The 15204-nt window shown below is 42.1% G+C and overlaps 1 protein-coding gene across 4 annotated transcripts in view; it reads right to left on the bottom strand.

Moving 5' to 3' along the window:
• Positions 1 to 1269: 1269 nt before the first annotated feature.
• The window catches only part of ARNT2 (aryl hydrocarbon receptor nuclear translocator 2), a 147117-nt gene continuing 133182 nt past the window's right edge, over positions 1270 to 15204 (bottom strand). For all 4 annotated transcript variants that reach the window (XM_069766201.1, XM_069766202.1, XM_069766204.1 and 1 more), the window contains 5 exons: positions 10439 to 10535; positions 6916 to 7051; positions 4224 to 4389; positions 3162 to 3298; positions 1270 to 2066 (listed from right to left, as the gene is read on the bottom strand). In XM_069766201.1, coding sequence (XP_069622302.1) covers positions 1968 to 2066; positions 3162 to 3298; positions 4224 to 4389; positions 6916 to 7051; positions 10439 to 10535 — 635 coding nt within the window. In that variant the 3' untranslated portion in view covers positions 1270 to 1967. The remainder of the gene's footprint in view (positions 2067 to 3161; positions 3299 to 4223; positions 4390 to 6915; positions 7052 to 10438; positions 10536 to 15204) is intronic.

Here is a 15204-nt window from a genome sequence, read left to right on the forward strand (position 1 = left end):
ACAAATTTTGCAGCATAATGTAGGGCCCAGTGTGAGAAAGCTGGGTCTCCCTCAGAGGTCATGGGTCTTCCAGCAGGACAATGACCCAAAACACACTTCAAAAAGCACTAGAAAATGGTTTGAGAGAAAGCACTGGAGACCTCTAAGGTGGCCAGCAATGAGTCCAGACCTGAATCCCATAGAACACCTGTGGAGAGATCTAAAAATGGCAGTTTGGAGAAGGCACCCTTCAAATATCAGGGACCTGGAGCAGTTTGCCAAAGAGGAATGGTCTAAAATTCCAGCAGAGCATTGTAAGAAACTCATTGATGGTTACCGGAAGCGGTTGGTCGCAGTTATTTTGGCTAAAGGTTGTGCAACCAAGTATTAGGCTGAGGGTGCCAATACTTTTGTCTGGCCCATTTTTGGAGTTTTGTGTGAAATGATCAATGTTTTGCTTTTTGCTTCATTCTCTTTTGTGTTTTTTCATTTAAGACAAATTAAATGAAGATAATAATACCAAAGAATTTGTGATTGCAATCATTTTTAGGAAGAAACTGAGTATTATCTGACAGAATTGTAGGGGTGTCAATACTTTTGGCCATGACTGTATTGTGAGTTTGTAAAGACAATTGCAGACACTGCTATTTTTTAGAACAGTCCAATGTTCGTTTTTGTTATTTTCTGTAAAGTAATCTAACCTCTTTTTGTCATCTTTCAGGTTACATTGGGGGCTTATCTACAGCATTACAGAATGCTGTAGATAAGCCCCTGATGCTGGTGGGCTTAGCTCACCTTCGATTTTGGGGGTGACAGGTTCCCTTTAAAAATTATATACATTTGTCTTCATGTTTTGAATTAGAAAACAGTGTGCAATGTTCCCAATGCTGGAAATAAAAACTAGTAAAAAGAGTTTGTGATTAACTCTTGCTTTTGAACACACTGCTATTATTTTGAAGACTACAGAAGCTCTGAGATGCTCAAAAGACAGGTTCAGAATATGCTTTTAAAAGGCAATCTCATGTGTATGGCCAGCTTAAGAAGGCTGGTGACATCATGAAAGTAATATCTTAATTGGCTGCTATTCCTTTATCTTATAAAACAGGACATTCCACCTATAGTTGTATTTCCTTCTATTAATAATCATAGAAAACACACAAGACAAAGAGGTGTCTTACAGCATCCAAGTAGATTTTTCCCCACATGATAATTTACCTGATTAGTTTTGGTGATTGTGAAATCTGATCCGACAATCACACAACTGAAGAACAGTTCACAAATGAAACAACATGGCCATTGTCACTCTTTAATAAAATGACATTAGCAAAATCCTGCACAGTCAGACTATGCAATATGAGAATTAGTACAGGTCATTCAGTAGTACAAAATACACGACGTATACGCTTCACATAACATAACGGTTTGATGGTTGAGTAACTGTGTGACCGGACACTGATAAAGCCGTATTAGGGCCGAGTTCACTGCTGATTATGGAATTACGGTAAAGGACAGGGGATCTGAGCGCTACATGATTATCAGATCTGAGCAATGGATTGTATTCATGTAATATGGTGAAAACAGACAAATCATTTCTAGGTCGCATATATAAATTACTTCCATTACATTCTAAGCTTCCAAATCTGAAGATGGTTTTCCAGTTATAGGCACACAACCATTGTAGCAGCCAGTGTCGTTTTGTATAACATTACGCTAGTTGATTGCAATAGGTTTTCCATCTTGTGTGTACATTTCGCTGTCAGAGGAGCAGTCCGTAACATGGAAGGATTGCTGGGGGGATTGATGCAGCAACAGGCTCATACAAAGTTGTCCAGCTTGTGAGAGATGGGATATAATGGTTTTACATACAGACAGGGCAAATGATTACCACTTGGAAAGAGCAAGTGTAAGTGCAGAGATAACACAGTCTCTGGTCTTCACTGTCTTACAAGACAAAGCGGATACAGGTAACACAGACCTCTTCCATTAGATTATTCAGAAAAAGGTGGAAACATCCCCAGATCTGCAAAGTCTTCAATGTTATAGTTACCGGTTCCTTGGGTGGGGTCTCCAGACATAGGCAGCATGTCCTGGGCATACCAAAAAAAAGTTAAATTAAGAAATGACTTATCACTTTATACCCTCTTTATAATGTAATAAACACAGTTGTTGTTTTTTTTAAAGAGGAAGTCGAAAGGACCCCTCAAACATATTAAATTTGTCTGAACCCCCTGGTATGGGCAGGATCGGCTGACCATTGAATGTGTATGATGGGTTCCCCGACTCTCCCCCGCCAGATGAGAGGATTTGTGCAAGCTTGACCTCTGCTCCATTTAGATGGGCCCCACTCTCAAGATCGCTGGTGGTCTCAGCAGTGGGATCAACAAGTTATCATCTATCCAATTAATAGAGGATCACTATTATACTTACCGTATATCCCTTTTAAATATCTATTACCCTTCTTAATGGAAAGAGAATATTATAAATGAGTCTTCTGCCTGATAATGGACCCGTAGGGAGAAAGCATAGACTGAGGTCACTACCGTAGAGGACAAGACTTATACTGTAAACTAGGTGGAGGCCTGATGATATCGCATCAAGAGGGAGGTCACCGGCGGTGGGGACGGACAGCGCTATGCGGGGAAGGGGGGGGGGACGTACAGCGCTATACATGGGGGACGTACAGCGCTATACAAGAGGGATGCACAGTGCTATACAGGGGGACGTGCAGCGCTATATATATATATACCCCACACACCCGCCCCGCGCCTCCTCACGCACACGTCTGCTGCTGCTCTCCCGTCCTCTCATCCCCACAATCTTTTCTGTCATCGTCGGTCGGGCAGACGCACATCAATGACGCAAGGAGCGCACAGACACCTCCAGCGGGGAAGGGACCGGATTGCTATGGTAATGCCGCCCAGTCCCAGAGTGCAGCCATTTTTACCCTCTTTCAATGTGGCACTAACACCAGGACATAACACTGCTGCCATCTTGGTACTCCAGCGGCCTGGTACCACCAGCGGGTGCCATATTGGAATACCCATCACTTGGGTATTCCAATATGGCGGTCGGCGTACTTCTGGTGCGGCGCGGTGGATTGTGGGATTTGAGGACGTCCAGAGGGAAGTGGATGACAGACAATTTAAGGTAATTACATAAATAGATGAGGAATTGCACAGTACCTGAAACACTTCTGCTTGTCCCGGCTGCTGATGGGAGTGCTGGTCATTGCTCTGTTGATTATGATGTTGGCTTTGCCACTGGGACCAAACTTCTGAAGCCCGTCCCTGGAACTGGCTACCGCTCTGCCCAGTTTCAGCTGCACAGAATGATAAGATGAATACATACAAGAGCTAACGATAAACAGCCATGCAATAAATATAGCAGCAACGGAGAGGGAACACATTGTCGGCTAAATGAACCAGACGTAAGTGAGATAAAACAGTGAAATAAATGTAGTGAAGAGGTGAGCCAGCAAGGCTATTTTTAGTGTTAATGTTTTTCTGTTTTCTTGAAAAACAGATGGAGAAAATGTATCTGTTGTCATATTTTTTTCCTTGTTGGAAAAACATCAGCTGTCATCAGTCACTACAATCAGGTTTTGATCTGTTTTTGTAATTGTATTTGTAAGAGTTTCCTGGTGCACCGTGCTACAATGAAAAATGGGATGAGCGGATTGTCATCAGTCTTGTTTCTTATTTTCTATCTGTCATTGATGTTATTATAAAAACAAAAACTGCATAAAAGATTGAAGAACTAAAGAAAAAAGGTTTAACCGTTAAAAAACAACAACACGCAGTTACAGCCTTGGAGAAGTGCTCCAGACACGACAGAGAAAAAAGCCTCACTCCTTGATCGGAGAACGGAGCCCAACTGATATATATATCAACAATATATGGAGATTCTTCAGCATTATCAAGTAAAGATGGTGGAAAATCAAAACAACTGCATCATATCAGCAATAGAAGCCACACAACTCATTCATATACTGCAAATTACAGATAAATAATATCTGAATGACATGAGAATCTTTTAGCGTAGGCTGAAGATGACAAGTGACGGTGACAGTAGACAGACAGACAGAGATGGCCTGGCATATGCAGCCATGCCTCCTGCTGAAATCGGAAATATTTCTTGTGTGCCAAGATATATTAAATTTTTGTCACTACATATATTATGGAGCATGTCACTAATCTAAGGACACCTCACTCTGGGTCGTAAAAAGCCAAAAGATGTAAACTTACTGAAGGCAGCGTTCCTTCCTCCCAGGCCAGAATAAGCATTCCCACTGGGAGATGATGTGGCAGGGCTTGAGAGTGGGCTATATGTAGATGGGTCTGACGTATATGTGTGACTCGTTCCAATACCAAATGGAGAAGTTTGCGCTTTTCCAGACTGTGTAGAAATTTGCTGTGAAATATACAAAAAAAAATATTTAATCATGACGTTGCTTCCATCGATAAAACAAGTGAGGAACACACAATTTTTACAATTAAAGAGTCTTTCATCCTCAAACTTGTAAAATAGGTGGTCAGCGATCGGCAGGTTCAGCTGATGAAAACCCCAGTACTGAACTGACCTCACCAAATGACGCTAGAAATGACGACCATACACGACCCCAATAAAAAGTTAGGATGTTGCGTAAAATGAAAAAAAAAATTCAATGATTTGGAAATCTCTTATTGCCATTATTTTATTCTCAACAGAACATAGGACACAGATTAGAAGTTGCAATATAGACAATTTGGGAGTGTGGTGGCTCAGTGATTAGCACTGCAGCCTTGTAGCGCTGGGGTCCTGGGTTCAAATCCCACCAGGGACAACATCTGCAAGGAGTTGTATGTTCTCCCCATGTTTGGGTGGGTTTCCTCCGGGTACTCCGGTTTTCTCCCACACTCCAAAGACATACTGAGAGGGAATTTAGATTGTGAGCCCCAATGGGGACAGCGATGATGATGTCTGTAAAGTGCTGTGGAGTTAATGGCACTATATAAGTAGTAAGTTGAACTAATGAAAAATATCCGGAGGGTCAATACTCAACTAAGTCCCATGACTGTGTATAAATAGAGCATATTAGAGAGGCAGAGTCTCTCAGAAGCAAAGATGGTCAGAGTTTTGCCAGTCTGTGTACTGTGTCTAAAAATCGTGGAACAATTTAAGAAAAATACAGTACAGTACACTGCGCAGGCGCCGGTTTTGAAACGTACACAGCGCTGAGGGGGCGGCGCCGAAAGCGCAGGAAGATTGGAGTGACGGCAGAGGAGCGGTTAGAGCTGGGGAGTGAGGACCCGCCTCCCTGGCTAGAGACAGGAATTGTGGCTAAGTATAAAAACTCTTTATTTGGGGTATACTTGAACCTAAAACTAAAAGAGCCACCTTGTTAGAATGCAGCATTACTGCGGCACAAGGTGGCTCTTTTAGTTTATAACGGCTGGAGGGGGTGACAGTGGCCCTTTAAGTAAAATTGTAAATATATTGAATATCCTACCGTCCACAGTACATAATATCATAAAAAGATTCAGATATTCTACATAAATTCATTTGCACACTGCATGGGCTCAGGAATGATTCCAGAAATCATTGTCTGCCATATAATTCACAAATGCAAATTAAAGCTCTATCATGCAAAGAAGAAGCCATATATCAACACAATCCAAAAATGCTGCTGTCTTCTCTGGACCACTGAGATAGTGGAAACCTGTTCTGTGATCACATGAATCAAAATGTGAAATTCTTTATGGAAACCATAGACGCTGTGTCTTGGAGACTCATGAAGAGAGGGACCATCCAGCTTGTCAGCGCACAGTTCACAACTCTGCATCTCTGGTGGTATGGGGATGCATTAGCGCCTATGACATGGGCAGCCTACACATCTTGAAAGACACCATCAATGCTGAGTATTACATAGAGATTTTGGAACAACATATGCTCCATCCAGATAACGTCTATTTCAGGGAAGGCCTTGCATATTTCAGCAAGACAATGCTAAACCACATACTGTATACATCATACCAGCATGACTTCACAGAAGAAGAGTTGGGTGCCTGTAATCCAGACCTTTCACTGATAGAAAACATTTGGCAAATTATGAAATGAAAAATCTGGCAAACACCAGGACTATTGAGCAGCTAGAATATCACATCAGATCAGAATGGGACAATATTCCTCTCCTAAAACTCCAGCAATTGGTCTCCACTAGGGATGATGGAATAGCTTCGCGTAAGTCCTTATCCGAATAGCTATAGTGCTTACCGAATAGCTGCCTCGGTAAACCGGATACCTGGAGCGCTCCCGATTGTCAGCTGTTTGGTGCCGCAGCTACATGTGATGCGGATGTGTGACAGTCACAACACACAGGCTCTCCATACATGTATTGTGACTGCCACGAAACATGCAGCCACGGCACCGCTGATTATCGGGGTATCCGGGTTCCCGATGCAGCTATTCGGATAAGTGCTAATCCGAAGCTATTGGATCAACTCTAGTCTCCATGCTTCCCAGACATTTACAGACTGCTATAAAAAGTTATGGCCCTGTCTCAACTTTTTTGAGACTTTTTGTTGCCATCAATTATTAAATGAGTTATTTTCCTCAAATGAAATGGAGAAATGCCTATTGTTCACCTGCTGATCTGTGTTCCATGTTCTGTTCTGTGTATAAATATGGCATTAATAGATTTCCTAATCATTGCATTCTTGTCCTCGTTACATTTTACACAGCATCCCAACTTTTTTGGAAATGGGGTTCTAATGTGTATAATTACGCAGGTAGTTTCCCTGTTGATATCTGACTGGACTACACTTGTCATACAGACTCCCCTGGAGACAAATTTATTAATTGGTGCCAAAGATTTCAGTAACATTTAAATATATCACCATTTCTGGAAGTAAAAAAGCCATAACAAACATCCCTACAGATAACTGGTAATGGTAATACCTGTCCTTGGAAAGGCGGTCGGCTTCCTGTCCAGACCTGCCCAGCATTAATCTGGCGAGATATTTGGTTTAGGTTCTGTCCTGTGCCCGTTGGAGACTGAATTTCATTCACCCCAGTCACGTGGACAACTGAAGAGCTGGAATAATAAACGTACAGTAAAAAAATGATTGTGTTTTCATTTTACTTGTGAGCCGGTATGGTGTATCCTTGGTATGGTACATCAGGGTTTTCAATATGGTGACCAATTCATTAACGAAGATACTAAAGTGTGGATATTGGGACATTTGACAGGACAGTCTAGTGCACAATATAAGGCAATATGTGTGATATACACATTTTATTTATTTTATTTCAGACACATCAAAATATTACTTTACAGTCAATCTCCAGTCTCCACCTAACACTGTAGATGAATGTCTCTTTCCTTACTCCAAAAGTATTAAAGACGGAATTCTTACAAACAGTAATCACTCCTGTGCCATTTTTTCTTCTTTTTTTCACAACTGGCCAAGAAAAACAATAACAGAGTTCTCCCCTTTTTTAGCTTAAAGGAAGGATATGGCCTCAATCTTGGTTCCCAGAATAAAAAGTTATCCACTATCTACAATGTAGGGGATAACCGAGAGTGAGGGTCCAATTACAGGGACCCCGAGAAATCCTAAGAATGAGGCTCTCTAGAGCCCTGTCTGAAATGGAGCAGAAGTGTGGATGCATTTTGGAAACAAGTCCTGTGGACCCATGTGACTAAAATAGAACTCTTAGGCCACAATGATCAAAGGTAAGTGTGGAGAAAAATGGGAACAAAATTTCAGGAAAAGAACATCTTGCCAACCATTCAGCATGGGGGTGGATCAATCATGATTTAGGGTTGTGTTACAGCCAATGGCACTGGTAACACATCACAGGTAGAGGGAAGAATGGATTGATTGAAATTTCAACAAATTATTGATGCAAACAAATCACCATCTATAAAAAAGCTGACGTTAAAAGAGGATGGCTTCTACAAATGGATAATGTTCCTAAAAAAGAAATGATGAAGGAGAAGACCCATGTAAATAAAAATGGTACCGCTGCAACCGTCATTTTGTCTCGCAAAAAACAAGGCGCCAAACAGCTCCATCAGTGGAAAAATAAAAAAAATTACAGCTCTAAGAATAAAGCGATGCAAAAATTATTATTTTTTCTATAAAATAGTTTTTATTGTGTAAAAGCGCCAAAACAGAAAAAAAAGATATAAATGTGGTATCGCTGTAATCGCACTGACCCGAAGAATCTTACCACATGCAAAACGGCATTAAAAACCCTCAAAAAAATAAATCCTAATTTGATGGTTTTTGTGTATTCTGCCTCTCAAAAATCTTAGTAGAAAGCGATCAAAAAAATGTCATGTGTCCTAAAATGGTACCAATAAAAACAGCAAATCGTCTGGCAAGAAAACAAGCCATAATATGACTCTGTCGGCAGAACTATGGAACAATTATAACTCTCAAAATATGGCGAATCTCTGTAAATCTCTGTAATCCGTGATTCAGATGGAGCCCCCGGCAGAAGATTCCCTATAATGAGGCAGAAGGAGGCAGTGTGGATGCCATCTGGCCTATAATCTGGCAGTGTCCATCTTTTTAGGTGTACATAAAAGCGCGGTCCTCCACAGTGTTGTGTACCTCTGAAAAGAAGGACATTGCTGAACAGAGGCCAGACGGAGTCCAGAGTAACTCTGCTGCTTCATTATAGTGAATGGATCATCTGAATCACGTCACTCAGAGATTTAGAAGGAAACTCCAATATAAATGCTCAGCAGCGCCGGATAACTATGATCCCAAAAGTTATGTAAAATGTTCCCAATAAAAGCTTCAACTCAATCCACAAAAAAAGCAAGTCCCCACTCTGGTCTGTCATCTGTTAATGGAAATATAGGGGGCTTCTATGTTACTGGTAGCACAAAGGCTCTGGAAAAGCGAAATGGCTCTTCACCCCCGAAAAGAAATCCAGCGGATTCTGCACTCCTAAATCCAGATACCCGCTCCATTCTGTGCTTAGACCACATATAGCGTCCACATGTTTGAAATTTCTGTAGCGATGAGAGCCAACTTAATTTACAGGTGTGTGTCTCCAGAAGCGTGAGCTGGGCACTACAATAACACATTTGCAATTTGCTTTTTTCATTCGGCAATGTCCACTGCTGTTTGTTTCTGGAAAACACCCATGGAGTCGAAATCTTCACTACATTTGTAGATAATTTCTCAAAGAGGAATAATTTCCAAAATGGGGTCATTTGAGGGGGGATTTTGCTCTTCTAGCACTCAGGGGCTCTGTATATGGAGTCCGCAAACTATTCTAGGAAAATCTGAGGCTCCAGCAGGCAAATGGCGCTCCGTCCCTCCGGTGTCTGACTGTGTGGCTAAGCAGTACTGTACAGCCACATATGGTGTATTTCTACATTCAGCAGAAATTGTGTGAAAAATTTTGGTGCCATTTTTACCCATGTTCCAGTGTGAAAATGTAAAATCTGGGGCTACAACAACATTTTTGTGGCAAAAATGTAGTTATTTTTTCTTTACTGACCTATAGTATAAAATTCTGTAGCAATAGTAGACACGGCACTCAGGGCTTCTTGGAGGTGCACAAGTTAGGTATCCAGCCCGTCAAATATAAGCAGTAAATTACTTGGCACTCAGGAGATCTTTTTGCAAGATGGTATTGAGCACCTTGAGGAGTGAAGTTTTTAGAGTGTTGCTGTTTTTGGTCATTTTCTGTCATATAGACCCCCCAACCCCAAGAAGACATGTGGGAAATGGTATTTATTAACAATTTTGTGTGACATAGCTCTTTGGTTTAAAGGGCAAAAAAAATAAAAGTTTGAAAATGTTACCACTATCATGAAGTACAATATGTCAGGAAAAAAAAACAATCTCAGAATCAGTGGGATCCACTGAAGTGTTCTTGAGTTATTTGCTCATAAATTGACACTGGTCATAATTGTAAAATTTGGCCTGGTCATGAAGGTGAAAACAGATTATGGGGAGATGAAGGGGTTATAATGACTAACAAAGTAAAACAAATGCTATTCATACTACTTATAGGTATAATTAATAAATCCAGTGTATGTGTACAAATAACACATATGTATTTCATATATCATTTAATAATCTATACCACTATTGCAAATCACATTATATAACGGAAAGTGCTGAGATCATGATAAAGGACTAGCAACCTGGAAATCTCCCTTAATTGCAGGCAGCATATCTATTGATTAGCACTGCAGGACAGAAGGTCACAGCATTACTACAACATACTGGCGTTGAGTTCCGTTTCGCTGATTGGCATTTGTGGTGACCGTATTTGGTTGTACACATTGGGGGATCCAAAGCTTTCTGGCAGCAGTCATTGAAAAGCGTGGATCATTGTGCAGTATTCTGTTATTATTTTACTTGCTTTGTGTAGCCTGGGCCTAATCATTTGTTCATCTAGATGATTCGCTCAGCTATAACGATCCTTCCCGTCCTATTGTGCTAAGTACCTGAAGGTCTTGCCACTGTGACCGGGTTGGAAGGGGCTTCCTGTAGAATACAACTGCTGAGTACCACCGCTGGATGATGACAACATTTTCTTCTCAGCTGACAAAGAAGAGGTGAAAAAAAGTCAGTTTTCTTACAATTTGACTACTTTCCATATTTACATTACAATACGGATTCAAAACTTCTAATTGTCTTTGTAAAGGTACCTTCACACTGAACGATATCGCTAGCGATCCGTGACCTTGCAGCGTCCTGGCTAGCGATATCGTTCAGTTTGACACGCAGCAGCGATCAGGATCCTGCTGTGACATCGTTGGTTGGAGCTAGAAGGCCAGAACTTTATTTCGTCGCTGGACCTCCCGTAGACATCGCTGAATCGGCGTGTGTGACGCCGATTCAGCGATGTCTTCACTGGTAACCAGGGTAAACATCGGGTTACTAAGCGCAGGGCCGCGCTTAGTAACCCGATGTTTACCCTGGTTACCGGCATCGTTGGTCGCTGGAGAGCTGTCTGTGTGACAGCTCTCCAGCGACTAAACAGCGACGCTGCAGCGATCGGGATCGTTATCTGGATCGCTGCAGCGTCGCTGAGTGTGAAGGTACCTTTAGTCCAAAGACCAGCACTGTGGAAACCACTGTTTGATTTCTTGGTCTTAGCTTGGTCTTTGATTAATCTACTGTTTCTAGATGTAGGAATACTGAAAAGCCATGTACACCTTGGATCCTAGTTCTGACATCCTCCTCCCTTCTCACAGTGTTACGGATAGCAGCAGGGTTGGGTTTGAAAACAGTGATGCAGATTTCAGCAGAATCATTCAGCACGCAGACATTGTGTGAGGATGAACGGTTTTAGGCCGGGTTCACATTTGCGTATGTGTGCGTATCATAAACCTGCCTACTGATCCGCATGCGTCTTGCGTATATATATTTAACATTGTGTAGGCAGGAACATGCGCTAGCATGCGTCGTTTCACGGTGTGCGGCGAATGCAACATGTTGCATTTTTTGAAGCGTCAATTTAGCGCAGACATACACATGCGGATGAGTGCATATAAACAACGCATTACAGTCTATGGGAACGCATTGGTACACAATGACATGCGTACGCATGCGTTCGATGCGCTTGCGTATTTCAGACTCGGCATGTCCACGACACGCCCATTGAGACACGCGCATGTGTTCGATATTTCCAGGAGGGTGTCCTCCTGGAAATATCGAACACATGCACATAATCAACGCAAACGCAGGCTAAAAAGCATACAAACGCAGCGTGTTTTTTTGGCGTCACGCGTAAGCTGATGCAGATAAAAAACGCAGTGTAACCACTGCGTTTGAATGCATTTGCGCATGCAGATGATACGCTGTGCACAAACGCGCTAATGTGAACTTAGCCTTACTTGGGACACACTGCAACCATTATCTCCAGCATTCCAACATGGTAGATACAGGGAAGAACGAACACAAACAAACCAGAGCAGTCACACAGTGCATTATAGAGAAACGACTTCACATACCAACAAACTGTAGCAGTTAGCACAGTGATATTGCTCTCTGCACAATACAGTCCTGACCCCCCATGCCCAACATAAGCCTGTAGCCTTTACATACTCAAAACAAATGCAGAGGGAAGAGAAAGCTCACCTTATACATGAGGGCTGTAGATTAGAAGCGAAACACATGAGCTGTATTCTGGGGAAATCACTTCTGGAATAAAGGCTGTCCCTAACACGTGATAGAGCAAGCGACACCACTCTGTCCTCCTCCTCCTGTCGGCTGCCTTTGACACAGTGGACCATTCCCTATTATTACAGACCCTCTCATCCCTTGGCATCACGGACTTGGCCCTATCCTGGATCTCATCATACCTAACACACCGGACATTCAGCGTCTCCCACTCACACACCACCTCCTCACCTCGCCCCCTATCTGTTGGAGTCCCACAAGGTTCAGTCCTAGGGCGCCTGCTCTTCTCCATTTACACCTTTGGCCTGGAACAGCTCATAGAATCTCACGGCTTTCAGTATCATCTCTATGCTGATGACACACAGATCTACATCTCTGGACCAGATATCACCTCCCTACTAACCAGAATCCCTCAATGTCTGTCCGCTATTTCATCCTTCTTCTCCGCTAGATTTCTGAAACTGAACATGGACAAAACAGAATTCATCATCTTTCCCCCATCTCACGCGACCCCCCCAACGAACCTTTCCATTACAGTACATGGCTGCCCACTTTCCCCAGTCCCACAAGCACGCTGCCTCGGGGTAATCCTTGATGCTGATTTCTCCTTCAAACCACATATCCAAGCCCTTTCCACTTCCTGCCGACTTCAACTCAAAAATATTTTACAAATCCGTTCATTCCTCAACCAAGAATCTGCAAAAAGCCTAGTCCATGCCCTCATCATCTCTCGCCTTGACTACTGCAACCTCCTGCTCTGTGGCCTCCCCTCGAACACTTTTGCACCCCTCCAATCTATTCTAAACTCTGCTGCCGGAATAATCCACCTGTCCCCCCGCTATTCCCTGGCTTCTCCCCTCTGTCAATCCCTTCACTGGCTCCCCATTGCCCAGAGCCATCCACAACCTGTCTCCTCCATACATCTGTGACCTCGTCTCCCGGTACTTACCTACACGCAACCTTCGATCCTCACAAGATCTCCTTCTCTACTCCCCTCTTATCTCCTCTTCCCACAATCGTATACAAGATTTCTCTTGCGTATCACCCCTACTCTGGAACCCTCTACCACAACACATCAGACTCTCGCCTACCATCGAAACCTTCAAAAAGAGCCTGAAGACCTACCTCTTCCGACAAGCCTATAACCTGCAGTAACCACCGATCGACCAAACTGCTGCATGACCAGCTCTATCCTCACCTACTGTATCCTCACCCATCCCTTGTAGATTGTGAGCCCTCGCGGGCAGGGTCCTTTCTCCTCCTGTACCAGTCGTGACTTGTATTGTTTAAGATTATTGTACTTGTTTTTATTATGTATACCCCTCCTTACATGTAAAGCGCCATGGAATAAATGGCGCTATAACAATAAATAATAATAATAATAATAGGTAGCGGAGACAACAACAGCATCCTGAACACACAAAGATCTCAAATCTACAGCTAGGACAAAATGAGAAACTGCATGGCAAAACTTAAAAAAAGAAAGAATGAAAATGCAGCTTGAAACAATGCAATGCTTCAGCCAACTGTGATCACTAACATATGTATTTTTTTGCCTAATATATGTATGTTTCACATAGAAATAATTCTGCTGCCTGTATACTTCTATTCTATTTGTTGGTTTAGAAGTAGCATCTAGCAATTAACAATATATTGAAAAAGAATAATATATTTCATGATATTCAAGAAGTAAAATGCAAAATTACTTTAAAGAGGTTGTCCGGTCTTGTGGTGAAAATACTCAGAAGTCTGCAGTTACTTAATGTGACTGCAGACTTCTGAATCAGTACACGAGCCGCGTGCGGTCAGGATTCTCCGACAATGCCAGTGAGATCGGTTGATCACGTGAACACAAGTATGCCGATGGCATCCTTCTGTCACATACCGACAAGACGTGGTCAGCCTGGCTGAATAGAAGTGAACTGAGTGACGCCAAGCACGTCTACTTGGAATGTGGGCTAACATGAAAGAATCAAATGGTTAACATCCAGCGCCTCTTTGGACGAATGATCCCAGGAAATCCAAGATTTCTTAAAACATCTATTTATTTCTTCATATTAAAAACCGGTAACAAAAAAGGCCAGGCAGTTTGGATACACTCACGATTAAAAACAAGGCATAGGTCTCTACACCATGTTCCAAATTATTGTGCAAATGATATTTTTCTCGGATCTTCCTAAATGGTCGGTGCAAATGACAGTCAGTCTAATTAAAGTCATCACCCGTTAGAGTATACATCTAATTAAATTGAAGAAACCTCCCAATGATAACAGTATAATCTCCAAAATGGATAAAAACTCAAAATGCACTGTTCTAAATTATTAGGCACAGTAGAATTTCTAAACATTTAATACGTTTTAAAGAACTGAAAATGCTCATTTGTGGAATTTGCAGCATTAGGAGGTCACATTCACTGAACAAAAAAGCTATTTAACTCCAAACCATCCTAACAGGCCAAGTTACATGTTAACATAGGAACCCTTCTTTGATATCACCTTCACAATTCTTGCATCCATTGAACTTGTGAGTTTTTGGAGAGTTTCTGCTTGTATTTCTTTGCATGAAGTCAGAATAGCCTCCCAGAGCTGCTGTTTTGATGTGAACTGCCTCCCACCCTCATAGATCTTTTGCTTGATGATACTCCAAAGGTTCTCTATAGGTTTGAGGTCAGGGGAAGATCTCCTTTTATGCCCATAGCAGCCAATGACTCAGAGATATTCTTTGCAGCATGAGCTGGTGCAATGTCATGCAAGAAGATGATTTTGCTCCTGAAGGCACGTTTCTGTTTTTTAGACCATGGAAGAAAATTGTCAGTCAGAAACTCTATATACTTTGCACAGGTCATTTTCACACCTTCAGGAACCTTAACCCCTTCATGACCTTGGGATTTTCCGTTTTTCCGTGTTTGTTTTTCGCTCCCCTCCTTCCCAGAGCCATAACTTTTTTATTTTTCCATCAATATGGCCATGTGAGGGCTTATTTTTTGCGAAACAAGTTGTACTTTTGAACAACATCATTGGTTTTAGCATGTCGTGTACTAGAAAACGGGAAAAAATTTTTAAAGTGCGGTGAAATTGCAAAAAAA

Source organism: Ranitomeya imitator, chromosome 4 (genome assembly GCF_032444005.1).
Source record: "Ranitomeya imitator isolate aRanImi1 chromosome 4, aRanImi1.pri, whole genome shotgun sequence".
Lineage (NCBI taxonomy): Eukaryota > Metazoa > Chordata > Amphibia > Anura > Dendrobatidae > Ranitomeya > Ranitomeya imitator.